Below are 27859 nucleotides of genomic sequence, written 5' to 3' on the forward strand. Positions count from 1 at the left end.
ACGAAAGAATTAAGCCCCTACATAACCTTGACAGTGTTGTACAAAGACCTGTAAAGAAGGGAAAAAAAAAGAAGTTGATAATCCAAAAGGACTTGCAGTCTAAGCCAACAGCACTCGGAACTTAAGATAAACCTAGAACACCTGAAAACGTCCGAAAGGCTCAGAAAGTTGTGGCAGTTTAGTCTTGACATTTATCATGAGTATTTATCATGAAGAATATATTGCCACTGAATTCACCATAAATGAGCTGCAATTAGAGTCAGAGAGACCTGAGTTCAAATCCTGCCTCTGTTGCTGAGGAGCAGGTCGCTCGTGGAAGACGGTGGGTAGCACACACTGTGGAGACTGTTAGTGATTCACTCGAAGTGAATGGACCTTGGCAACGAGGAAACACAGAGCAAGTGCCAGCTCTCGCTCTGACTCCCCGGGCAGAGGGTCCCGGGAAAGGTCCGAACACTTGAGGTGGGTCTTCTCTTCCTTCCTGGGGCAAGAGAGAGCCCACACCAACACCGTGCTTCCCCTACACTCTGTCTTCCTCCTACATCACACGCTGCCATCTCTCTCTCTCTCTCTCACTTCATATCCAATGCCTCAGGAAATCCTCTTAGGTTCACCTTCAAAATACATTCAGAATATGACCACTTCTCCCCACCTTCACTATAACCATCCTGGTCCGTGTTAACTCAGATCAGGAAACCGCTCTGCTCCAAACTGTGCAAGGGCTCCTCACTTCACTCCTTAAAATGGCTACAAGTCCCACACCACCTGCCCCCCTCCCTCACCCCACCAGCTTCCTTTTGCTCATTCCACTCCAACCACTCTGGCCTATGGTTTTTTATTTGTTTGTTTCTTCAAATTCTCTAGACACATTCCCACCCAAGGGCTTTTGCATGAGCTCTCTTTTCTTCCAGGAATACTCTTCCTACAGAGAGCCCCACAAGCTAACTCCCTCATCTCCTTCAAATCTTGGTTTAAATGGCACTCATCCCTAAAGGTCTATTCTGACCCTCCTAGTTTAAACTGTAACAACACTATTTCTTCTGCCTGTTGTCCTGCTTGATTTTTTTATTTTCTACAGTACTTAACCACCTTTAACATTCTATGTAAGCTACATATGTAGTATTGTTGTTCAGTCGCTCAACTGTGACCCACTCTTTGCAAACCCATGTACTGCAGCACACCAGGCTTCCCTGTGCTTCACCATCTCCTGATGTTTGCTCCAACTCATGGCTATTGAATCGATGATGCCATTCATCCATCTCATCCTCTGTCACCCCCTTCTCCTGCCCTTAATCTTTCCCAGTATCAAGGTCTTTTCCAATGAGTCAGCTCTTCGTATCAGGGGGCGAAAGTACTGGAGCTTCAGCTTCAGCATCAGTCCTTCCAATGACTATTCAGGGTTGATTTCCTTTAGGACTGACTGGTTTAATCTCCTTGCTGTCAAAGGGACTCTCAAGAGCCTGCTCCAGCACCACAGTTCATCATTTCTTCAGTGCTCAGCCTTCTTTATGTTCCAACTATCACTATGTGTACATGACTACTGGAAAAACCATAGCTTTGACTATACAGACCTTTGTCAGCAAAGTGATGTCTCTGCTTTTTAATACACTAAGTTTGTCATAGCTTTTCTTCTAAGAAGCAACAGTCTTTTAATTTCATGACTAAAGTCACCATCTGTAGTGATTTTGGAGCCCAAGAAAATAAAGTCTGTCACTGTTGTCTTTTTCCCGCCATCTATTTGCCATGAGTTGATGGGAACAGATGCCATAATCTTTGTTTTTTGAATGCTGAGTTTTAAGCCAGCTTTTTCACTCTCCTCTTTCACCTTCATCAAGAAGTTCTTTAGTTCCTCTTCACTTTCTGCCATAAGAGTGGTGTCATCTGCATATCTGAGTTTATTTGATATTTCTGCCACCAATTTTGATTCCAGCTTGTGCTTCATCCAGTCCAGCATTTTGCATGATGTACTCTGTATATAAGTTAAATAAGCAGGGCGACAATATACAACCTTGACATATTCCTTTCCCAATTTTGAACCAGTCTGTTGTTCCATGTCTGGTTCTACCTGTTGCTTCTTGACTTGCATACAGGTTTCTCAGGAGGCAGGTAAGATGGTCTGGTATTCCCATCTCTTGAAGAGTTTTCCACAATTTGTTGTGATCTACACAGTCAAAGGCTTTAGCATAGTCAATGAGACAGAAGTAGATGTTTTTTTGGAATTCCTTTGCTTTTTTGATGATCCAACAGATGTTGGCAATTTGATCTCTGGTTCCTCTACTATTTCTAAATCCAGCTTAAACATCTGGAAGTTTTTGGTTCACATACTTTTGAAGCCTGACTTAAAGGATGTTGAGCATGACTTTGCCAGCATGTGAAATGAGTGCAATTGTGTGATAGTCTCAACATTCTCTGGCATTGCCCTTCTTTGGGATTGGAATGAAAACTGACCCTTTCCAGTCCTGTGGCCACTGCTGAGTTTTCCAAATTTGCTGGCATATTGAGTGCAGCACTTTCACAGCATCATCTTTTAGGATTCAAAATAGCTCAGCTGGAATTCCATCACCTCCACTAGCTTTGTTCTTTGTGGTGCTTCCTAAGGCCCATTTGACTTCACACTCCAGGATTTCTGGCTCTAGGTGAATGATCACACCATCGTGGTTATCCAGGTCATTAAGACCTTTTTTGTACAGATATTCTGCATATTCTTGCTACCTCTTCTTAATATCTTCTGCTTCTGTTAGGTCCTTACTGTTTCTGTCCTTTATTGTGCCCATCTTTGCAATAAATACAAATAAATAAAATATTCCCTTGGTGTCTCTAATTTTCTTGAAGAGACACTAGTCTTTTCCATTCTATTGTTTTCCTCTATTTCTATGCATTGTTCACTTAAGAAGGCTTTCTTATCTCTCTTTGCTCTTCTTTGGAACTCTGCATTCTGAGGGATATATCTTTCCTTTTCTCCTTTGCCTTTCACTTCTTTTCTCAGCTATTTATAAGGCCTTCTCAGACAACCATTTTGCCTTGTTGCATTTCTTTTTCTTGGGGATGGTTCTGATCACCACTTCCTGTACAATGTTACAAACCTCTGTCCATAGTTTCTCAGGCACTCTGTATATCATATATTTAGTAGGTTTATCATTTAATGTCTTGCTCTCCTCACAATAGAATTTAAGTACCACACAAGCAAGATGTTTCATCTGTGAAACATTCCATGGCCTGGAAGAGTCTGGCCAGATTCTAAATAAATATTTGCTAAAAGAGTAGGAATAACTATAATTTTACTAATTATTATTGTTATATTTTATTTACTGTACTGAGAAGGTCAAATCTACCCTTATGTGTTTGCATTCCTTCTTTGAAAAGCTGTCTGTTCTATCTTCTAAAATACTGTTTTCCTTTGACTCTTCCCATTCACCCCTATTAATCTCTAACACGGTTAAACTGAAATGGTTGGCATGACACCTAGTTTGAGTTCTCAAAAATGTTTTAATCTGATGACAGCTCAGGGTGAGAAAATGAAGAGAACCTGAGTAAATGGGATTTTAGGGTCTTTATATAATTGTGACTAACTAGAGATTAAAGACGCACTGAACCTTGTTGGATTTCCTCAACTTTTTAAATCCATTTCATTTTTTCTGTATTACCAGCTGAAATTAGTTGTAGCTCATTTACACATTAAAGGGTGCTCAATAATTGAGCACCCAATCTATAATCTACACAAACAAATATAAAATAACCAAAAATTTCCAATGAAAACCTTGTTATCGCCAACCTAATTTGATTAAAATCTAATAAAAGCAGTCAGTACAAATCCCCACCCGGAACTCCACAGTTAGCAACTGAAACCTGCATGAAAAGCTTTAAAAAGGAAATTTCATGGCTTTTAATGAATGCATTGTCCAAATTTACAGGATACTTGGTCATCCTGGAAATCAGAAACCTTCAAACGCAACAAGGACCCTTTGCTAACAGCAAACAAAGATGTCCCAGGTGTCACTAAACACCCTTATAACCACTCGACTGAATGGTTTTTGTCTGTGCCATGTCACTTATCCCTTGACACTTTTTCCCACACTTCCATACTGTCTTACCCTTGAAAAGTGCTGTTAATTCAACAGGAATCAGAGCCAAATAGCTCACCCTATGGCAAGATAAGTAGCCTTTTGTTCTTTTCAAAGGTTGACCCATTGGGGAAAAAATAATTGAGATCCACATGCTTTAAAGCAACTTAATTTGAGTGGGTGAGATTTTATTAATGTTGGGTTTTATTTTTTAAACTTCCAGAGTAACTTTCTCATAAAATAATAAAACTTTTCACAGAATGGCACGAAGAGAATAGAACCTTTTACTCTTTTTATTCTATTTCTTTAATTTCTTAAATTTAATTTTATTTTATATTGGAGTATAGTTGTGTTAGTTTCAAGTGTACAGCAAAATGATTCAGATATATATGTATATATATATACCAGTTCTTTTTCATATTCTTTTACCATATAGGTTATTAAAGAGTATTGAGTAGAGTTCCCTGTGCTATACAGTCTTTGTTATCTCTTTTATATATAATAGTACATACATGTTAATTTCAACTTCCTAATTTATTCCTCCTCCCCACCTTTCCCCTTTGGTAACCATAAGTTTGTTTTCTAAGTCTGTGCATCTATTTCTATTTTGTAAATAAGCTCATATGTGTCATTTTTAGATTTCACATATAAGTGATATCATAAGAGAGTTGTCTTTGTCTGACTTACTTCACTTAGCATGATAATCTCTAGGTCCATTCATGTTGCTGCAAATGGCATTACTTCATTCTTTTTTATGGCTAAATAATGAGAACAGGACCTTTTAATCAGCAGATGTTAGGGATGGAAAAAAAAACAAAAGCAGAAAGAGAATAATAAAATCTACCATAATGATGAGTTTTTTAAAATACCAAGGAGAGAGTGAGAAATTCTCTCTCCTGATTTTTTTAAGGCAAATAAGAAATATATATAAGGCAGGAAAATGTAGTCAGTGAGTTTTATTCAGGCCCATATAGGTGTCCTTGATTATCATTCTTGGAAAAAATCTGGCTGAGTTTGAGAAAGGAGGCATTAGAAGGAACAGATTTTCTCTAGGTGTCATTACCATAAAAATACATTTAATCCCTGAGTTTGTTCTTATTCAATCTGCCTTTTGTGAGCTGGCAACTCATATCTTTAGCTGGAGGGGAACTTAAATGAAAACAAATTGAGTTAAGCTCAATTAAAGAGGGTGGATTATAAATTCATTACTAAGCTCATTATAAAACTACCATGGCCACTGGGTCTCAGCAAGGTCCAGTTTCACAAAAGTTCACCTAAAATGTTGACTCCAGCAGTCCTTCCCATTATTAAAAGTTCAAAGACAGCCACCTAGGCATAAGAATCTCTAATTTACATTTTCACTAAAATACAGAGCAATACATTACTACAATGTGGCTTCTCCAAGAAGGTTCTCTACTGCATGAGGTCACCAACGAAGCTTTGTAACCTCCTTCTATCCAGGAATTTCCCTTTCTACTGGTGGATTACTGATTACAGCTTTACTGCACATGGCGCCAGATTTATTACTTGGATCTTTCATTCTCCTCACTAAAATCTTTTGATCATTCCCTAATTCCTTAATGAATTCTTAGTCTAACATTCTAGGTCATTCATAATCTGACTCTGATCAACTTTTTCCTGACTCATCTCCCATAACTTCTCCACTCATATCCTACTGCCCTGGCCAAACCAGAGTATCTACAATTCCCCAATTGAGTTGCACTGTTTTCTGCATCAATATGCTATGTACCCTCTGGATTGGACAATTCTTGCATATCCCTCTGAACCCACAGAAACCCCAGCACCCAGCACATGGGGGGTGTTAGATTGACATTTGTTAAAATAAGACATATCCTGTTCAGTGCTCCCTTTGCAAAATAGAAATAGTCTCTTCTGGCTCTGGCTTACCACAACACTTCGTTGGATCTTTTTTTAAAATCTTTACCATTAGAAAGTATATAATTCTCATAAAACATTTTTTCAAACAGTAATAGAATTCAGTTATTCTTAACTTCCCCAAACACCCACTTTCCTTGCCCTGAGACAACATTAATTAACAATCTCCTGTACATCCCTTCTAGATTAGGCAGCAAAGAAAAGAAACTCTAAAGGGCAAGGATTTGTTTTGATTAGTCACTGGGTCTCTAGCTCCAAGAAGTAAAAGACACAGGGTCAAAACTTGTCGACTGAATGAATGAATGTATATGCAAATTAATTACTATACATGATTTTTTTTTTAAGTTGATCATTCAAAAAAACATGATTTAGGTATACTATTTAAAGCTGAAAAGCATCTGTTAAACCATAAGAAAAATTTTTAAAAGATCATAAACCTTCCACATTAACAGGAAGGAAGAAAATTATATCTAGCTAGTAAAAAGAACAAAGTAGATATATATGTGCCCATGTGTGTGTGTACTTTCTTAAGTGAAAAAGAGCAAGTTATAAAGTAATGTGTTTATAATTATCCCATCTGTATTTTTATGACAGGATAGCTCCATGAAAAACTCAACAGTTTTGTTTCTATCTCACGGTAATTACCACTTGCTGCTCATGTACTGTGGTCATGCACCTGCAAGTGGCTTCTCTCCTATTCAGAGTACAAACCTTAAAACTAAACCTTTACCCTTTTGTGTTTTTGTTTCCTCTTAACCCAGTGCCATGCAGAGAAGAGATACTCAATAAATTTAGCTGACTGAAAGATTTAGTAAAGATTAAAAGACTGAAGCTCAAACTGACTTGTCATTGCCTGGAGAAGAATTTATTGGCAACTGTTACTAGGCCTAGGTCTTATCCTAATCCTTGTTTTAAAAACCCCTGGGCAACTTTAGACACAGGTGGGGAGGGAAAGAGGGGGACAAATGGAGAAAGAAGCATCAACATATATACACCATCATGTGTAAAACCGATAGCTGGTGAGAAGTTGTTGTATAACACAGGGAGACCAGTCTGGCACTCTGGGATGACCTAGGGGGTGGGATGGGGGAGAGGGAAGTATATATTTTATACATATAAAAATAATGTATAATTATGGTTGAGTCATGTTGCTGTGCAGCGGAAACCAACACAACACTGTAAAAATTAAAAAGCAACATAAACTCAAAAAAGTAAATAAATAAAGTGAATAAATAAAAATCCCTGGGCAATTTCTTTCTCCTGCTAAGAAAATGTCTTGAACAAAAGGGCAGGTACTAATGAGGCCCTGTTGCTCTCCCCTGAAACAATCCTGCCAACTCCTTGTTACTTGGGACAGCCACAGTAAGGATAAATAAATCCAGTAAGACAATAGTGCAACACATTTTAGCCATGTGTTCCAACAGCCATCCCAAAGAAACTGACCCAAGCTGTTATCCGATAGAAAGGGAACTAAAAACAATAAGGCACCTCTTCTATTGTTTCTCAAGGAGATGATAACAAATAGAAATAAATGAAGAAACACATTAAGAGAAAGAAAACACACAGGCACGCACAATCAAAACGAGGAAAGCCTAAAGTATTTTAAGAATAAACAGGAAAACGCCTGTGACTGAACTACCAAAGGGGAGACTATTAACCAACAGAGAAAGCAAGGGGACAATTTACAGCACATTTTCTTGCAACCAACCATATGTCAAACAAACACACAAGAAAGAAAAATAAATAGTACCAAGACTGAGGCCTCACTTACTGAATCAGAAAAGTGAGTTTAGAAGCTAAGTCTTAGCTAACATATCTTGTAAGCACATTACGCAACCATGTCTCTACCTCAAAATTCTTTTCATTCAAGTACTTCCTCCCTGGAGAATCTACATTGTCACTACCGAAAAGAAAAAAGCAAAAAACAGCGATTGACTGTCAAACCAGCATTCCAGGACTGAAACCACACTCTACCTCCCTACTTCTCCCCAGACTTGTTCTCATCCGTGTTTTCATCTCATGGGTTTGACACCACCATCTTTTATCAGCCCCAGGTACAGCCTATTGCCAAACCCTGCCAACTTTGCCTCCACGTGGCTCTGACATATGCACTTCCTTCTCTACATCTGACGGCCCTCTTGCCTCGTCCACCATCAGCTCTGCCGCAGACCGCAGCCATGGCCCATCATGTCGGCTCTGCTCCCTTCAATCTATTTTCCACTTCAACTTGTAAATCTGCCCACAGCAGCTTTTCCACCCTCTGATGGTTTTTCTCTGCTCTGAGGATCAAATGCAGACCAGCCTATGAAGCCCTGCGTGGTTCACCCACAGCATCTCTCCAGCCTCAGCACATATTAACACTACCCTTCCCCGGTGCCCAGCACTCAAGACACTTCATCTTCCTCCAGGACCTCTAGAATTATGTTCCTCCTGCCATATCTGCCTGTACCACCCTTCCCCTTCACGTATTTAACTTCTAATTACACTTAGGGCTCAGCTCAATTGTTGCATCCCAAAGGAAACCTAAGCCAATTCGTCTTCCTCTACTAAAGCACTTGCCTCAACTTACAATCACTGACAAGGTTAAGAGCATGGACTCTAGAGCCAGACTACCTGAGTCTGATCCATGTTTGCCACACACACAGGCTGTGAGCCTCAGCTCACAGCCTTTCATCTGTAAAATGGGGATAGCAGTGCCTACCTGAGTTGTTAAGAGGATTAAACACTTGTGACGTAGATCAAAGATCAACAACTGATAACCCCAAAGGCCAAATGTAGCCTATCACCTATTTTTGTAAATAAAGTTATTTTGGAACACAGACACATTCATTTATTTACATATTGTCTGTAGCTACGTTCATGCTAAAATGCCAAGTTGCATCATAGCGGCAGAGACCATACGGACCTCCAAGTTAAAATATTTACTACTTTGTTCTTTACAAAAAAAGTCTACCAATCCTTGGCCCAGAATGCTCGAGCTATACAAATGAATAATAGCTACAACATGGATGAATGTTGAAATCATTATGCTAACTGAAAGAAGCCATCACGAAATACCACATAGTATATGATTCCGTTTGTATGAAATATCCAGCATAGGACAATCTATAGACACAGAAAGTAGATCAGTGGTTGTTCAGGGCTGATGCAAGGAGGAGGAGAAGGTTTTAGAATAATATTGAAAGGGTATGGGGTTTCTTTGGGGGTGGGGGGATGATAAAGACATTCTAAAATTAAGTGTGATGGTTGCACAACTTTGTGAGTATACCAAAAATGACTGAATTGCACACTCTAAGTGGGTGAGCTGCATGGTATGTGAATCACAACTGAATTATATGTCTATAATGCTGTTACCCCCAAAATAACAGCTAAGACCTGTGAACTTCTTTGATTACTATCTGCTTCCTCATTAGCCTGTGAGCCCCAGGAGAGCACAGGCCAACCCTGATTTTGCTCCTCACCTTGCGTGCAGTACATACCCCAGTGCATTTCATGTTGTTTGGATTCAAAAAGTATTTGTTGGTTATCTGGCTGGAAAGTGCAAGTGGGGCTTTGCTGCTGTTTTTCCCCTGTCAATCCAGAGATTTCAGGTCCTACTTGGCTGGGAAATTCTGTGACACACAACAAGGAATTTCTGCTCTGGGCCTTAGCATGTAGGATCCAGCCAGGTCGTGTAGCCACATGAGGCAACCGCGCCCTCATGCAAACACCTGAGACCTTCACACTAAGGCTTTTGTTTCCAGCCACACGGAACACAGCTCCTGGCTCTCTGCAAAAACAAACCTTGCACTTACAGCACACGAAAATGAGCCCGCAATGCAGATGACATTCCTAGGATCTGCGGTGCTTTTTGCTTCTCTTCTTTCTTACCCTCTTCTGACTCACCTGGGTTGCTCAATAAAAAATATCTGTGGAATGAATAAATCAAAGAAATGACAACATTTCTTTTAACACATATTTCTCACTCCCTACTACTTTTTAACAACCACGTTAACACTGTGAGCACTTTTCTTCTGAAAATCACCATCCTCTGAAGGTGTGAGCCGGAACAACTTCCATTTGAGCCAGCAGTCCAAACACCTCTGACTTCTGAGTTCAAAAGAGCCAGAGTGAGCTAAAGGGATGGTGCTGTGGATTACAAATCTAGGATTCTTACACTTTTGAATGCCAGCTAATCACCTGGAGGTCAGAGGTTAAGTGCAGGGTTCTATGCCCCAATTCCCAGAGATTCTGGCTGAGGGGGATCACACAGCTCACTCTGAGAAACTCCTCACTGAAGTAATTAGATTGGATTTATACATGTGACTTATTCTTGAGAAAACACAAGGGAACAGGAAGGACCTGGTAAAAATAGTAATGAAATAATAAACTCTGAGATGTTAACATAATTAATAACTCAAGTATAAATCTATTCTAACTTATGGGGACCCTAACACACACTTCAAGGACTCAGAAGGCATGCCATGTCCAGGAATAAGTAGGACTCAAGGGTAAGGAACAATCAGACTATTTCCTTAAAGTTTCTGGAAATGGTAATCCACTCCAGTACTCTTCCCTGGAGAATCCCATGGATAAAGGAGCCTGGCAGGCTACAGTCCATGGGATTCCAGAGATCGGATATGACTGAGCCACTAACATTTCATTTTCATTTCTAGTCAAGTGCTCAGGCAGGCATTCTGTAAATGAGAAAACTGTGGATACAAAAGATGAAGGATTCGTGGCCACTCATGCAATAAGCATTTATTGAAAATCTACTATGTCCTGGATACTGTGCTCTAGATGTCACATCTGGCTGAGAGAGAAATCCAAATCCAGATGTGTCTGATACCAAAATCCATGTTCTTTTCATTATAATTAAAAATCAGCTGAGAGGCCAGATCTATGTCCCCTCCAGCTATTACCCTATTTCTCTCCTCCCTTTCAAACCCAAACTTCTTGAAAGAATTGTCTACCCTGGCTGTCTTCACTTCCTCACCTACCACTCACTTCTCAACCCACAAAAATCTGGCTTGTTTCCCTGCCTCTCCACTTAATTCTCAGCTGGGCCACTTATAATATGCCCACTGCTAACCTCATGGGTACTTGTCAGTATTTTTTGGACTCCTGAAACTTTTGATACCATTTACTACCCTCTCCTTATTGAAATATTCTCTTAGGATTCCATGATACCACACTCAGCTGGCTTTCTTTCTACTTCTCTGGACACCCCTTCCAAGCCCTATTATGGGTTTGTTTGGCTTCTTTTATCTCTGGAATGTTCTGTCTAGGCCCTTCTTCTCTTTCGCTAGATACTGTCATCTACTCCCACGGAACCAATTACCATTTATACACTCATCACTTCCACATCTTTACCTTCAGCCCAGGTGTCCGTTTCTCCTGAGCTGTGTGTATGTTCACCCCACTATCTTCTGGGAATCTCCACTCAATTATCCCAGAGACACTTCAAACTCAACATTTCCAGAACTGAGTTACCATCTCAACCAACCCCCTCTCCCACCAAAGTTATTCTGCATATTTTCCTCAGTGAATGGTTCCATCGTCTGTTCGTTTGCTAAAGAATAAACCTGAGTCATCTTTGATACTTGCTTCTCCCTCCCTTTCCCACACCCACTCAATCAAAAAGCCCTGATAATTATCTCAATAAAACTGAAATAAAGTAAAAATTTTTTCATATACATCCCTTATATGTGGATCCTTAAAAAAAAAAAGGGGGTACAAATGAACTTATTTACAAAATAGAAGTAGAGTCATGGATATATAAAACAAACGTATGGTTACCAGGGCATGAGGGGGAAGGAATAAACTGGGAGATTGGAATTGGCATACACACACTATTATATATAGAACAGATGACTAACAAGGACATACTGTGTAGCTCAGGGAACTCTACTCAATACTCTGTAATGGCCTGTATGGGAAAAGAATCTAAAAAAGGGTGGATACATGTATATGTATAACTGATTCACCTTGCTGTGCACCTAAAACTAATACAACATTGTAAATCAACTATACTCCAACAAAAATTTTAAAAACAAATAAACAAAATAAAAATTTTTAAAAGTCAAAGCTCTGAAAATTGGGCCTATTTAGATATCTCTGGATACCCACTTCTCTCTATCTGTCCTGGCAGCTCCTAGATCAGGACACCATTGCACCTCAGCTGGACTGTGGTAACAGAGTCAACTGGTCTTCCATCTTCACATTCCACCCCATACGACCACACCCCACAGCTCCCCCCTGGGTGATTTCTACATCACCAGTTCTGAATAAGCTTCTACTCAGAATGCTTCTGTTGCCTTCTCTTGGTCTTAAGAAAAATGTCAAACCTCTATACGTTTACATGACTTCATTAAAAAAAAAAAATTTTTAGAGTCTTTATTGAATTTGTTACAATATTGCTTCTGTTTTATGTTTTGGTTTTTTGGCTGAAGGCATGTGGGATCCTAGCTCCTCAACCAGGGAACAAACACGCACCCCCTGCATTGGAAGGCAAAGTCTTCACCACTGGACCACCAGGGAAGTCCCTACATGACTTCATCTTTTCACACTCCTTTAAACTCTAAACTTCAGACTCACTGAACATCCATTTCCTTGAATATGCCACGTTCAGACATCTTCTGGCTTTGATACGCTGTCACCACTGCCTGAAACCCTCTTTCCGACTTCAGCCTTCTCATCTGTTAACACATGTTAGGTCTAAGCTTAGAAATTACTTCCTATGGGAAGCTTTCCCTGATCCTCAAGTCTGAGTGAGGTGTTCCTACTCTGAACTTCTACAACACGTCACCTCTCTCCTATAGCACACTGCACATCTCCTATAGCACATCATACCATACTGCCGACAGACTGGTCTGTATCTTTGTTTCAGGACAGCAAATGCTATGCGCCATTCCCCGTGCTCAGCACTGTGTCTTATGCATCACAAGCATTTAACAAAATAACTCACTGAGTAACAAATAAACAAATAAATGAATGGGGCCCTAGGTAAAAATGAACCTATACTTAGGAAAAGCATAACCATTAATGGAATAGTATCTCTTACTTTAAAAAAATCCTATGTTTTCTTTCAACAAGTACCTGACATCATCCAAATTTCTTGAAATGTTAAGACAATGTCTCTATACCCTCACCTCTTATTTTCTCCTTAACTCATTCCAGTCAGGCCTCCACCTCACCACCCGAGTGTAGCGAATGTGTCTGAGCCACCAACTGACTCTATGAGCCCAAATCCAGTGGCCATTTGTCTACTCAACACAGTTGACCATACCCTCTTCTTGAAATAGCTTCATGGAGGGGTTTCCAGCCCATCAGCTTGCCTAGTTTTCCTTCTTTGGCTTTGACCACTCCTCAGTGTTCTTTTGGAGAAGGCAATGGCACCCCACTCCAGTACTCTTGCCTGGAAAATCCCATGGATGGAGGAGCCTGGTAGGCTGCAGTCCATGGGGTCGCGAAGAGTCAGACACAACTGAGCGACTTCACTTTCACTTTTCACTTTCATGCATTGGAGAAGGAAATGGCAACCCACTCCAGTGTTCTTGCCTGGAGAATCCCAGGGACGGGGGAGCCTGGTGGGCTGCCGTCTATGGGGTTGCACAAAGTCGGACACGACTGAAGCGACTTAGCAGCAGCAGCAGCAGCAGTGTTCTTTGCCTGCTCCTCTCTCTTCTGTTTGACCTCTGAACACCGCAAGACCTGAAAGGGCTGCTCTAGCTCCAGAGGTGATCTCAATCAATCTGTGGCTTTAAATGTAAGTACACCAGCCATATGCTGATAGCTGTCAGACTTGATAGCTGTCAAGTCTCTAGAACTCTGAATCCTTACATCCAGTTATCTACTTGACATCTCTATTTGGATATCAAATAAGCATCTTATATCTATCAAAGCAAAAATAAATACTTGATTTCCCCCAAAAGTTGTTTATCTACCAAACTTCATCATAATAAACTATATAACCAACTGCTCAATTGCTCAAGGCAAAAATTTAGAAATTATCCTTAATTTCTCCTATGATTCACCCTCACACATCCCAACATTCACAAATATCCTTTGGGGAAAAAAAAAAAAATCCATGTCTTCATCCATTGCTACCACCCTGGTCCAAATTCTATGATATCTCACCATGGCTACGACAAAGCTGGCTTTCCTGTTTCCCCTCCCACTCCCAGATAATCCCCTCTCCACCCAGCAGCCAGAGTGATCTTTTGGAAAATGTACATCAGATCATGTTACTCCCTTGACTAAAATTTTCCAAAGGTTTCCCTTCCACACACCTTAACCTTAGAGCTGACGAATCCCTGCCTGACCCAGCTCTGCCTTGCCTTGCTCTCCAATACCAATCACACTGTCCCTCGTCCACCACAATCCAAGCACACCAGTCTCCTTTGGCTCCACAAATTTACCAAGTTTGTGTCTATTTTTGAGTTTTCTCTTAAGCCATTGCCTCAGACTAAAATGCTCTTCCCGAGATCTTTGCACAGCAGCTCCATCATGTTATTCAATCTCTCCTTAAGTGTCTTCTCCTTCTCTGATAACCTGATCTAAAGAAGACACCCAAACAACAATTGCATAAATCCATTTTTAATATTTGATATTTTTTGTTAATTATTTATTGTTTGTCTCTCCAATTGAAATGCAAGCATCATGGACATATGAAGTTTGTTGGAGTCGTTCACCTCAACAATCTCGCAACCCAAAAGAGTGCTTGATTTAAAAAAAAATAGTGCTTGATACAAGTGGGGTTTCAAGGAACACATGTTGCATGAATATATTAATGAATAGATAGACCTGTATTCATAAAAACTGTAATTATGTAATGAAGCAGTTCAGTGCAAATTCACCTGTACTTTGAAACATTTTGTTTGGAAGACCTCAAACCACCCTGGAAGTTCTGCCAAGTAAACATTCAAACTGAGGCAGACAGAGGCACACAGCAGAACTAGTTCCCACTATGAATATCCTTAACTGAAGACAGGGCCAACAACGGCAACGTTTTGGAAAGACTTACATGTTACTCAAATTTGAGAAGGGCCACTTGTGTTCTGTATTTGAACCAAGTGCCTTTGACTGCGTAACATTTCACTGCCCATGTGATTGGCAGTCCTCTGCATAGCAAAGGCTAAAACAACCAAAGCAGACCCTGAGGGTGCTGCCCCAGCCCAGAGGCAGACAGCAAGTGTGTGCAGCTACTCTTGTCCCTTTTCTACCCATGCTCATTCAACACGTGTCACTTCATAGACCATCAATGACCAAGAGAGACTGACCAGGAGAAATTATTCACCCAGACTCTTATACCTCTCCTGTAAAGATACACACATTGAGAACGTCATTCACTGCATCTCCCTAATAAATCATTCACAGCCTTTATCTACCATTTTTAAATGACTCTAAAAATACCTGGTGGCTATCAGTCATCTTCATCTCCCATACATACTGAGAACAACAAACATCAGTTAGCTTTTACCAAGTTTCTCTGCTGAACGTTCTAGAAAAATGTAACCGTTTGGAAGAATTATAATCACCAATGATGAAACCAGATAAGGGAAGTAATCCCTTGAAAAGGCACATTTACAGTGACCTCTGATTTTTAGAGTATAAAATCACACACTAAAACCACTAAATGGTTGTAAATTAATCTCTCGTATTTATTTCAAACTTTACCATTTCCTAAGGGAAAATCATTTTGAGTTTTATTTTTTCTAACATACTACTTCAAGCTCCGAATAAGTGCACCCCCTCACAACACACAGGCATACACAAATGCTCAGAAAAATCTTGTATCTCCCATGGGACTAATTAAAAAGGATTCTGATTTCTATAAGGAATGAATGAGATCTTTGTTAACCTACTTTAACAGGACTCTTAAATGACCCTGGATTTATCTTGCCCTACTTTTCAAAATGTAACTGACCCAGAATAAAGTAAGCTTATCCCCAAACTCCTGGCAAAAACAGAACCAAAGTTCCCAGAAGACGAAACAGTATATACCACTAAGGGGCGGCGGTGGAGGGGGGGAAGTGACCTTTCCCTGAAAAACACTGTTCACCGAAAACACTACTTCTTAAAGAGCTATTGTGTTTTTCATTTAATTGAAATATTTTTAAGATTATGAAGCTTTACAATATGAAGGTTAATAATCCTCCAAAAAAGAAAAAAAAAATAGCAAAGACCTCAGCTATTATGATTTCAGGAATTTTCTGGAAGGTTTTTTGTTGGAACAGTACAGCACTATATAACTTAATTAATTTCTCTGGGTGTAATAATCATCTAATTGGCAAAAAAAAGAAAGCCAGAGATAATTTGCTTTTATTCATAATAATGAAGCAGTCTGCCTTGGTTAGAGGAGCAAAAATACTGTCTGCACATTTCTCACTCTTCATTCATCAGTTCCATCAAAATCCCACAGTGGAGACCTGAGTGCAAAAGGGCAGAAATTCTACTCAAAAGCATTTTATTAAATCTACTCCTCTTTCTCAGACTTCACACAGCTTCATTCACTCACTGTCATAAGGCTGAATAGAGTTTCTCTGAGAAACACGATACTAAAACACTATTGAGCCCTTAAACATCACATACACACCTCACTGCCTTGTTTCTAAAGAAATCTCTATTTCTATCCTGTCTAAGTTTTCTAAACACAGAACAATTTTTCAAATTCAGGGTACTTTATGTATATTTTTTCCTTCTAAATTAAATTTTTACTTTATATTGGAATATAGTTGATTGACAATATTGTTTTAGTTTCAGCTGCACAGCAAAGTGATTCAGCTATACATACATCCGTCCTTTTTCAGCTTCTTTTTGCATATAGGTTATTACAGAATACTGAGTTCCCTGTGCTATACAGAAGGTCTTTGTTGATTATCTTTTTCATATATAGTAGTGAGTATATATTAATCCCAAACTCCTTATTTATACTTTTATATTGGAAAGGCCACTCATTTTTTCATTACACAGTTGTTTATTAAAAGCCTAAAACATGTCAGAAATTTCACTGGCAATAAAGATACAAGATTTCCTATGCAGGGTACTTAATACACACTTAGAGGAACTCAGATGGCTGATTAGAACAAGTGAGGTCTAAAGACAAAAGGAAACTCCAGCATAAGAAACAATTACAGAGGGTTCAGTAGCAAAAACTTCAGTGAAGTTCTTATTTGTATTATTTGTTGATGTCACTTTCCCCTGCCATCAATAGGCAAAAGCAAAGCTTGGCTGCACATCTCGGGAAGGTGCTTAATCTATTCATCTTTGCAGCCTTAACCTCGTACCTATGGCTGGCATCCAGTGTTTACTGAACAACTGAATAAAATTCAACATTACATCACATAATTATGCTTGCAATCTAACTCAATGAACATAAATATTTTCTAATATTATTAAAAATTATATTTAAATTGAAAGCCATCCTTCAGATAGATACTCAGTAAATCATGAATAAATTAGATTAATAACTACAGAGACTCACATTTCACTGCTCAGTCTACAAAGCAATGTCTACTCAGAAGGCACAAACGGCTTTTCAATATTTTAAAATATGTCATCTGGAAGATAACAGCACTAAATAAAACATATGAGCACTGTTTGAAACAAGACAGTAAGTTGGCTGAATGTGGTTTTATACAGGTTCATGCAGATGATTAACTATCCACCAGCATTTTATCGGAGAAGGCAATGGCACCCCACTCCAGTACTCTTGCCTGGAAAATCCCATGGATGGAGGAGCCTGGTAGGCTGCAGTCCATGGGTTAGCTAAGAGTCAGACACGACTGAGCGACTTCCTTTCACTTTTCACTTTCCTGCACTGGAGAAGGAAATGGCAACCCACGCCAGTGCTCTTGCCTGGAGAATCCCAGAGACGGGGGAGCCTGGTGGGCTGCCGTCTATGGGGTTGCACAGTCGGACACGACTGCAGTGACTTAGCAGCAGCAGCAGCAGCATTTTAGCAAGACTGCATGAAAGTTAATTCCTCACATGGTGCAAAGGTAATAGAATCCACACTCCTTCCTAGTCCTTTGTCTAATGGATGATGATATTCTGTATTTGAATACTGTTGTTCTAATGAGGTATCATGGGCCCACCTCATTTTTCAAAACAAAATAATGTGCTCCAGGTACATAAATTTCTTGTGTCCTTTTATTGCCCCCAAATTATCATATTTATGTGTTAAAAAGAAAACTTAAATATGGAATATATTAATTGTCCAAAATAATTCAAAATTGTCACAGCTGCCACTTAAAATATCACAAGATGAGTGAGCCTAGTCAGTCAATTTCACTTTTTCTTTTTTTGAAGTATAATTGATTTAAAATATTGTGTTAAATTCCAGGTGTCAGTTTCACTCACTATTAATTTTACTTTCAAATGGGTCCTCTACCTGTGTTATGCTTTTAAGCTTTCCACGACATAGGAAGTTCTCAAGAAAGAATTTCTTTGAAAAGAGGATCTTTTATCTACAACAATTTATTTTAAACACATTGATATAAAGTAGTATTTAATGGTCTTATTATTTGATGCTATTGTAATAGTGAAAACACACTAAATCAAAAGGGAGGTCTTTGGACATTTTAGTTGCTACTGCTTTATTTCAAGCAGCTCAGCTTCTCACTTTGGCTCTTCTCCATCTTACTCCATCTTATTATCCATAGTAAATATTTGCATCATATTATATTATATTATATATTATAATTGCAGAGTCCACCTAACAGTTTCTTATCTGTCCCAAACCTTCCTACTCACTGCTGTCACTCGAATCCAAGCCAATATTACCCAACACCCAGATATTTGCAAAGTTTTTATTTTTTACTTAATTTTTATTGGACTACAGTTGCTTTACAGTGTTGTGTTACTTTCTTGCTAAACAGCAAAATGAATCGTCATACCTATACATTTATCCCCTCTTTGTTAGATTTCCTTCCCATTTAGGTCACCCCAGAGTATGGAGTAGAACTCTCTAGTTAGTTTCTCCAACTTCACTTTCTCATCCCTCTCAAGTCTTCCCATACCTCAAAGTCAGATTAGTCTCCCAAGGCACAATTCTGACCATGGACCCTGTCCTCTCCTTCTCAAGTCCCATAGCTACCCGCTACCTAAAAGCATAATCCTCAAACTTCTTGAGCTTGAACTCAACTCCCTCCATAATCTTCATCTCAGAAATGCTACTGAAGGGATTCCTCCTTTGGTCTCAAAATTAAACAGAATAGCAAAGAAAATCCCATGCAACTTGAAAACTTGGTGGTATCATTCAACTTTACCCCTTACTGCTTCTATAATCATATCTGCCCAATACATCAAAGAATTATCCTCTGAACATAACTTTCCCACCTGACGAGCTTAGCAGAGATGTTATTTCAGACCAAAAAAAAAAAAAAAAATGTAGTTACTATCCTCTTAGGATAAAAGGGAAGGAAGCACCTATTATTTTGCCAAGTAAGAAATCCAATGGAAAGGTGTAAAGAAATTCTATACTGAAAACCTCAAGTTAAGCAAATAGCAGCCATTTATTTCTCTTTTTAAATAGCTTGAACTTTCATATATATAATTTATTTCAAATGTGCACCATCCAGAGTAGTACAAAATGCACTAAACTAAAATAAATTCCATTTTTTTACATTAATCTGCTCAAATTTACAAGTTACATTTCCTGTTCCTCCCCCAAATCCAACCATTTCAATGCTGTTATCCTTATTACACTAAGAGAACACAAATCTCTCTTTATAAAAAGGACCCTTAAAAATCCCTCCATAAAGACATTTTCTCAAAGATCACACAAATGATGAACAAAGAGAAAGACAAAGTTGCTTGTTTATTATCCTGCTCTATGAATTTCAGCAAGGCACTGCCTGATTCCTTAGGTCTGATGCCTTTTTGGCCCTGCACACATAAGATACCCGTTTTCATAGCATATCAACAATGATTCACCACATTTCAATGCAGACATTTTAATCTTTCCTTGAGCATATTATTTGCAGGCAAGGTGTGGCAGTAATTGCCTCATCTTAAATAAGTTTTTGGATAAAATAAAACAGGCATTGTTAGTTAAATAGGCCTCTTTCTTCCTTTTAAAAAGGCTCTGAAATGAGGAGGAAAAAACTTTCTTATGAGCAATCATCCTGAGCCTCTCATTTTACATAAAATCTTTTTCCTATTACTCTAAGGATCATTAAGCACGTGTGAATTTTGTGAAATACAAGTCGGCTTACAAAGTGGACAGAGCTGAATGCTTTTAAGACTACTGCCAACAGCCTGCAGTTTGGAAGTAACTAATGTTCATAATGTTATCTATCAATTTTTTGTCTACATAGCTAACAATCCTGCAATGAAACCAAAGTTACCATCAGAAGTACATACAAGTTCTTTCCTTCCTTCTTCTCTTCCTCCTTGCTTTCTTTCTGTCTTTCAACAAGAAAGAATTCAGGCCATAAGAATCATTGTAAATCTGCTAATAACAATATAGAACTTAACTTTGGGAAACCCATTCATTTCACAGTTAAGCCTTCATTCTACAGCCACGGGAACTCCTCAGTTGAGGGTACATAGCTAATGTGAGCAGCTCTTGTTCCGTGTAAAGCCAACTACATTATAGTATTGGCTTTCCACCTCTCCCCCTATAGAGCAATATACCCAGCTCCACATTCCTCTAAAGAGACCATGAAGGTAAATCATTCACACTGGCAGTACATATCACATTTCCACTGCCAAACAGCCCACATCCATCTCCTATTGTAAAGCAAACTGTAATAACCAAATATTATTAAAAACATGCTATAGGAAACACTCACTCACCAGTAATTTGTTAATTATTTTGAGCTATTTGTGAACCTGAGATTAATGTTACTTAAAAATGCCAATCCATAGTCAGGATGTGAAAGATGGTTGTAAAAATTATAAAAATAAAAGTTTGCCATGGGTTGACTAAAATAGGCTAAGATTTATGTGCACTTTCCAAAGAAAGTTGTTAGGGAAATTCCTTCTTTCAGATTGTTCTCTGAACTGTGTCAAGAGTGGGTGTGGTGCAGTGGAAAGAGAGCTATCCTCCAGGTCAAAACCCAGCTCTGCTGCTCGCTAGCTATGTGACCCTGGGAGACTAATTCCACCTTTGTGAGCCACAGTTTCCTTCCCTGTACCTGGAAGATAAAATATCTACCTTACAACGTGGGTGTGAGGATCAAATGAGATAATGTAGGAAAAGGTGCTGTGTAAGCTAGAGCAAGCTACATAAAACTCTGCAGTGGGGAAGAAAGCATTTTTAAATATAACACTTATAATATGAACACTATTGTAAGTGCTAAAGTAGGTGCTATGGGAGAAAAGAGAAGCATAAATCTCAGCCAGAGGAAGAGTGGGGCTTGTGGAGGAGGCTGAGTCTGGCTAAGTTCGGGATGGACAGGGACATAGGAGGACTGGATGAGCTGGACTGCTGTGGGAGGAGGTGGCAGGGGAGCGACAACCACCTTAACAAAAGCACACAAACGGTGGGTGGGGTGGTGAGGGTACAACCCCTCAGGGGACCGTGGGGCTGGAGAACAGGGTGCTTGTAGGAGACGAGGGCAGAGGGGAGGGTGCACGGCAGACAGTATGTGTGAGCCACACCAAGAAGTTTAGACTTTATTGTACATGTGATGGAACTGTTTTCGTTGTTGTTCAGTGGCTAAGTCATGTCCGACTCTTTGCGACCCCATGGACTGCAGCGCACCAGGCTCCTCTGACCTCCACTACTTCCCGGAGTTGAATAGAAATGTCAAAACAAAACAAAACAAAAGTCAATGAAAACCAGACTTCTGGTTTACAATTTTTCTCCTGTCCAGCACACAGTTTCTACGCTAGCCTTGTGCTCCTGGACAAAAGTCCTTTGGAACAAAGACTTTAACTGCAATATATACAGAGAAATTATGATGCATTTACTGAGTCCCTACTCTGTATCTGGCAGGCACTGTGCTAAGCCTGCGTAGTGTTCATTCTCAAAGCACAGGGGCAAGACAGGCATTATCACCCATATTCTAAATATGAGGAAACTGAGACTCAACAAAGATAAAGTTTCTTATCCAAGTTCAAAGAACTGGTCAGTGTCAGAGCCAGCATTTGAAATTAGGCTTACCTTTAGAAGTCTGCACCTTGTGACTGCTTTCAGCCAACTCCACCACCACTGCCACATCTGGTAACAAGTCTGATCTTTTCCTATGAGTTTGTATGTTTGATTGGTTGTTTCTCAAGTTTTACTGACTTTCAACACTATATTAGCTCCTGTTACATAGCATAGTAATTAAATATTTCTGTAAGTTTCAAAACGACCACTAAATTAACTCTAGTTATGGTCTAAGATAAATAAGTATCAGAGGTGTAATATATATGATAAATATAATTAACACTATTCTATGGTACATATGAAAGTTGTTAAGAGAGTAAATTCTAAGTGTTCTCATCAAATAGAACTAAATTTCTCCTATTTCTTTGATTTTGCATCTATATGAGATGATGGGTGTTCACTAACCCGTGATATTCATTTCATGATGTATGTAAGTCAAATCATTAGGCTGTACACCCTCAACTCATACAGTGCTGTACACCAATTATATCTCAATAAAACCAGAAGGAAAAAACAAATAAATAAATACCAGGATCAATTGATTCAGGAAAAAGAAAAAAACTGGATTTACCTGATCATTTATTGATGCACTATCTTCCTGACACATTTTAGGTCACATCATTTATTGTTATTCACATGCAACCAAAACATTAGAAATAAACAAGAACATTGGGTTTTTTTCAGATAAATGGAAAACTGATTCCAACTACTGATGAAGAGTATATGACACCATAAAAATGTACTTACTGAGGCTTTTAAAAATTCTTACTTTAAGTACTCAACATATTATGTTTCTGAGCCTATACAAATTATATGGTGTTTATTTTTAAAAGCCACTGACCCCTAAAGTCAAGAAGCTAATCATTCAAAATACATTTTTAATTAAAAAGAGATATCAAAGGAAAGTCTTTCGGGGACCTTTATCATACATGATTCAAATAAATATGATGCAAAACAAGGCAACTATAGTTAACAATACTCTATTTTACATATTTAAAAGTTGCTAAGAGAATAAATCTTAAAAGTCCTCATCACAAGAACAAAATTCTGCAACTATGTATGATGACAGATGTTAATTAGACTTATTTTGGTGGTTATCTCACATGGCAAACAAACACTGAATTTTGTTATATTGTATACCTGAAACTGATACATTGTTGTATGTCTATTATATTTCAATTTTTGAATAATAAATTAAAAATTTTAAAAAAACAAGTGACTCACCTGTGGCTATGGCTTCTAAGTAACATTCTAAGAATGTTATGTAATACTGTCAATAATCTTTATACTACTTTAAAACACAGAGTTACATAAATATTTTCAAAGACTTGCCATAGCCTTATTTTTTCTACACTAACTAACTTTACTCAGCTCCAAGATTTGCAACAAAGGTAGAGTCTAGTGACTAATGAATTTTCAAAATACATAACAAAGACTGCCAAGAAGCATTTAAAAAATACACAGTAGTCACATAAATTCATATATAATTCATGTGACTGAAAGTTCATTCACTTTTAGTATTCCTGATATTTCTTTTTATTAGGATAAAAATAGCATATTACATTTAAAAGAGGATTTACAAAAAGACGTAAAATAAGTGTAAACAATAACAAGCGAACTATGATTAACTATTTACTTTTCATTGCAAAAAAAACACATGCACTGAAGACTAAAAAACCAAAATATCAAATTCCTTTTAGGTATTCCTTATTTTCCTAAGCAGCTGAGATAGCAATAAAGATACTGAAGTATACTTAAAGCTTCTACAAATGGAAAAATACAGACATATGGATACATTTTGGGCTTCCCTAGTGGCTCAGACAGTAAAGAATCTGCCTGCAATGGAGACCAGGGTTTGATCCTTGGGTCAGGAAGATCCCCTGGACAAGGGAATGGCTATGCACTCGAGCATTCTTGCCTAGAGAATTCTATGGACAGAGGAGCCTGGCAGGCTACAGTCCATGAGGTTACAGACAGTCAGACACAACTGAGCAACTAACACAACAACATGTATAGATTTTACCACAATAGAGACAGAAAGCCGTACAATTTGTGAACAGATGACAGTGAGGTTTGCATAGTTGCCGTGGGGTTACCCCAACCAGTCTTAATTACCTTGCAATGAAAAATGGAGATCATCAATGTCCAAGGAAACCTGTTGGTCTTCGGTGGGAAGAACAGGACTAGATGCCATCCTTTGACTCAGTGAGATTAAATCATGTCCATCTCAGTTAAAGAAGTGAACTAAAAATAGAAGGGATAAATGCTCATTAGTACTCTGCAGCTCTGCATTTCCAGTAAACATGCACAGCAACCAGAAATCACCCTCCAAAAGAATCACAGCTTTCTAGTGAGTATTTGCTTAGTTTATGAGGAACAAAGTGACTACGCCTTCTTTTCTGAATCATAATCAAGATTTTGCCCTATGACCTATTCAGGCCCTTCAGAGCTGCAGGCAGAACTCCACAAGGGCTAGCATTGTGGATTCTGTACTAGCAGTGAAAAGGAAAGCTACACAGTCATATTCCTTAAGTTGTCCAGAGGATGTAAAGCTGACACAGACTGATATCTTAGGTCTTTGCATTATATTATTAGCCTCCACGTATAGGGATTTTCTTTAAAACTTTTCATTTAACTTACTTCCTTTTCTGCTCCATGATGGTTGTCATTTACTGGAAACAATAACAACTGAGTCTGTGTAGTTTGCAAAGTGAAACTAAAAATACTGTATGAAAAAGAATGTTTTCATGGGTTACCTATTATATTGAATTATTTTCCCAAGTCCTTATTTTTCTCCAGTGTTCTTGGGTTTCTCTTGTGGCTCAGCTGGTAAAGAATATGCCTGCAATGCAGGAGACCTGGTTCGATCCCTGGGTTGGGAAGATCCCTTGGAGAAGGGAAAGGCTACCCACTCCAGTGTTCTGGCCTGGAGAATTCCATGGACTGTATAGTCTAGGGGTCACAAAGAGTCGGACACCACTGAGCGACTTTCACTCTCACTTGCTCTCACATTTCTTACTTTACCCCCACTTTGACTCTTAAGAAATCCTTCCAGTAAGAGTAATTCTTACCATCAACTTTTTAAAAGTACTGCTTCATGCATGTGTATGCTACTATTACTATCCTGGGGGCTGAGGATAAATCATTGACTTCTCCCATTCAGATGATGACTTTTTTATCAAAATAAACCTAATCAAATATACAAGAACACAAAATGTATCAGGGATGGAAAGAGGAATGGGTAAGTGTACAGATACGTGACCAACAAAGTATAGAAAACCAATAATGGCAGAATCTTCACGTTGAATACATGAGTATTCACTGTTAAATCTTTCAACATTGCTGTATATTAGAAATTCTTCAAAATAAAACGTTGAGGAGGGGAACTAAAAAATAAATAAACCTGAGGCCAAGAGCTAGATACAATCAGTCATATCTAATAGGCCACTTTTTCAAAATGACAAGAACAAAAATCATTAAATATCCAACAGTAGAGCCAGACTTCAAAAATCTTTCAATCCTGTCTTCCTACTCTGTTTATCATCTAAAACTCCTTTATCATCTCTACTATGGATCACTATTGTTAAAGATTTTTACCTACCAAATAAACTATGCTTATTAATTAATAATTAATTTGCTTTATCCTCAGGAGTAAGATGAATCAGAGTCTCCCTGAGGTAACATTGTTCCTATCCTAAGTTGATACAATGCTGATTGAAATGAAAAGTTCCTTGTTAGTTCTGGCCAGTCTGTGCAGCTTGATGATTGATAAAGGTACAAATGTCCTCAGTTTTTGATGTACTGAAGACTGCCACTGCCTCTTTCCATACCGAGAGCTCCTGAACCCAAAGTGAAAAGAAATACTTCTTCATGATGACAGCAGAAAACCTGAATTCCAGAATCAATTTCCTAATGGCACCTGCTATTCCATGCCAGGGCTATTAAATGAAAGGACAATAGCAATAGTAGCAAACACTCACACAGCACTTACTATATAGAGATACTGTTCTAAGCACAACTGTATGAGTTAGGTACTGTAATTATCTCATATTTGAAATGACAAAACTGAGATGCACAAATGTCATAAACATACCTTCCCAACCCAGGGATCGAACCCAGGTCTCCCACACTGCATGCGGATTCTTTACCAGCTGAGCCACCAGAGAAGCCCTGTCCGTGGACATACAGTACTAAATGATGGAGCTGAGATTTGAATCCACGTGGTTTTGGTTTCAGAGTTCATGCTCTTAGCTAAAACAGGTTGGTACCTCACAGAGCTAGCTTTTATGTTGTTCAATCGCTAAGTCATGTCCATCTCTTTGTGACACCATGGACTGCAACACACCAGGCTTCCCTACCCTTCACCATCTCCCAGAGTTTGCTTAGATTCACGACCATTGAGTCAGTGATGCTCTCTAACCATCTCATCCTCTGCTGCTCTCTTCTTTTGCTTTCAATCTTTCCCAGCATCAGAGTCTTTTCTAATGAGTCAACTCTTTACATTTCATTAATTCCTTCTTTCACTTACTCAGCTAGCATTTATATATGCTATGCACTGCTCTTAAGGAATTCAATCTTTTGAGAATGACAAATGAACACATATTGAAAGAAATCTTCTAAGAAATGTATGTAGAAGGTGCTATGGAAGCAAAGGAGAGGGCACGTCCCATCATGTAAATCTGGAGACAGATGTGATACCAGCAGTGTACTTAATATAAAACAGCATCTCACTCCAAATAGTCCTGTAAGCATTATTAGGATAATACAGGGATATTAATAAGAATGTCTCTGAGAGCTACTCATTGCCATTCAATATTAAATAAATATAAAATATCAAATATAGGAGAAAAAACTTAAAAACAGAACCACAGACAGCAAATTGATAACCAGAGAATCAAGAAAATGTTCCTGTACTAGACTGGCATGTAGGATCCACTGTTTTCAATCTTAAAGTCATAGGAAAAAATAGTATTTGTAAAAAGAAAGTATAGACCTTAAAAATAACTATTTGTCTCAGACATTTCTGTTTTTAACAGTGAAAATTTATTAATGAACAAGTCAATAAAATGTAACAATTTTTATGAATTTTTCTAGAGTTTCTAAAAAATGTAAATAAAAAGTAAAACCAGGGAACTTCCTGGCGGTCCAGTGGTTAAGACTCCGTGCTCTGTTTATAATAGCCGGGACATGGAAGCAACCTAGATGCCCATCAGCAGACAAATGGATGAGGAAGCTGTGGTACATATACATAATGGAATATTACTCAGCCATTACAAAGAATACATTTGAATCAGTTCTAATGAGATGGATGAAACTGGAGCCCATTATAAAGAGTGAAGTAAGCCAGAAAGATAAACACCAATACAGTATACTAACACATATATATGGAATTTAAAAAGATGGTAACAATAACGCTATATGCAAGACAGAAAAAGAGACACAGATGTATAGAACAGACTTTTGGACTCTATGGGAGAAGGCGAGGGTGGGATGATCTGAGAGAACAGCATTGAAACATGTATATTATCAAGTGTGAAACAGATCCCCAGTCCAGGTTGGATGCATGAGACAAGTGCTCGGGGCTGGTACACTGGGATGACCCAGAGGGATGGGATGGGGAGGAAGGTGGGAGTGGGGTTCAGGATGGGGAACACATGTAAATCCATGGCTGATTCATGTCAATGTATGGCAAAAACCACTACAATACTGTAAAGTAATTAGCCTGCAACTAATAAAAATAAATGGAAAAAAATAAATAAAAATTAAAAAAAAATAAAATACAAAAAAAAGGCTCCATGCTCTCACTGCCAAGGGCCTGGGT

The 27859-nt window shown here is 38.6% G+C and overlaps 1 protein-coding gene across 4 annotated transcripts in view; it reads right to left on the reverse strand.

The window, feature by feature from the left end:
• SYNE2 (spectrin repeat containing nuclear envelope protein 2) overlaps window positions 1-27859 on the reverse strand; it is a 315690-nt gene that overhangs the window by 238279 nt on the left and 49552 nt on the right. For all 4 annotated transcript variants that reach the window (XM_043921131.1, XM_043921132.1, XM_043921130.1 and 1 more), the window contains exon 2: window positions 24154-24282. In XM_043921131.1, coding sequence (XP_043777066.1) covers window positions 24154-24232 — 79 coding nt within the window. In that variant the 5' untranslated portion in view covers window positions 24233-24282. The remainder of the gene's footprint in view (window positions 1-24153; window positions 24283-27859) is intronic.

The sequence above is a fragment of the Cervus elaphus genome, chromosome 12, assembly GCF_910594005.1.
Source record: "Cervus elaphus chromosome 12, mCerEla1.1, whole genome shotgun sequence".
Lineage (NCBI taxonomy): Eukaryota > Metazoa > Chordata > Mammalia > Artiodactyla > Cervidae > Cervus > Cervus elaphus.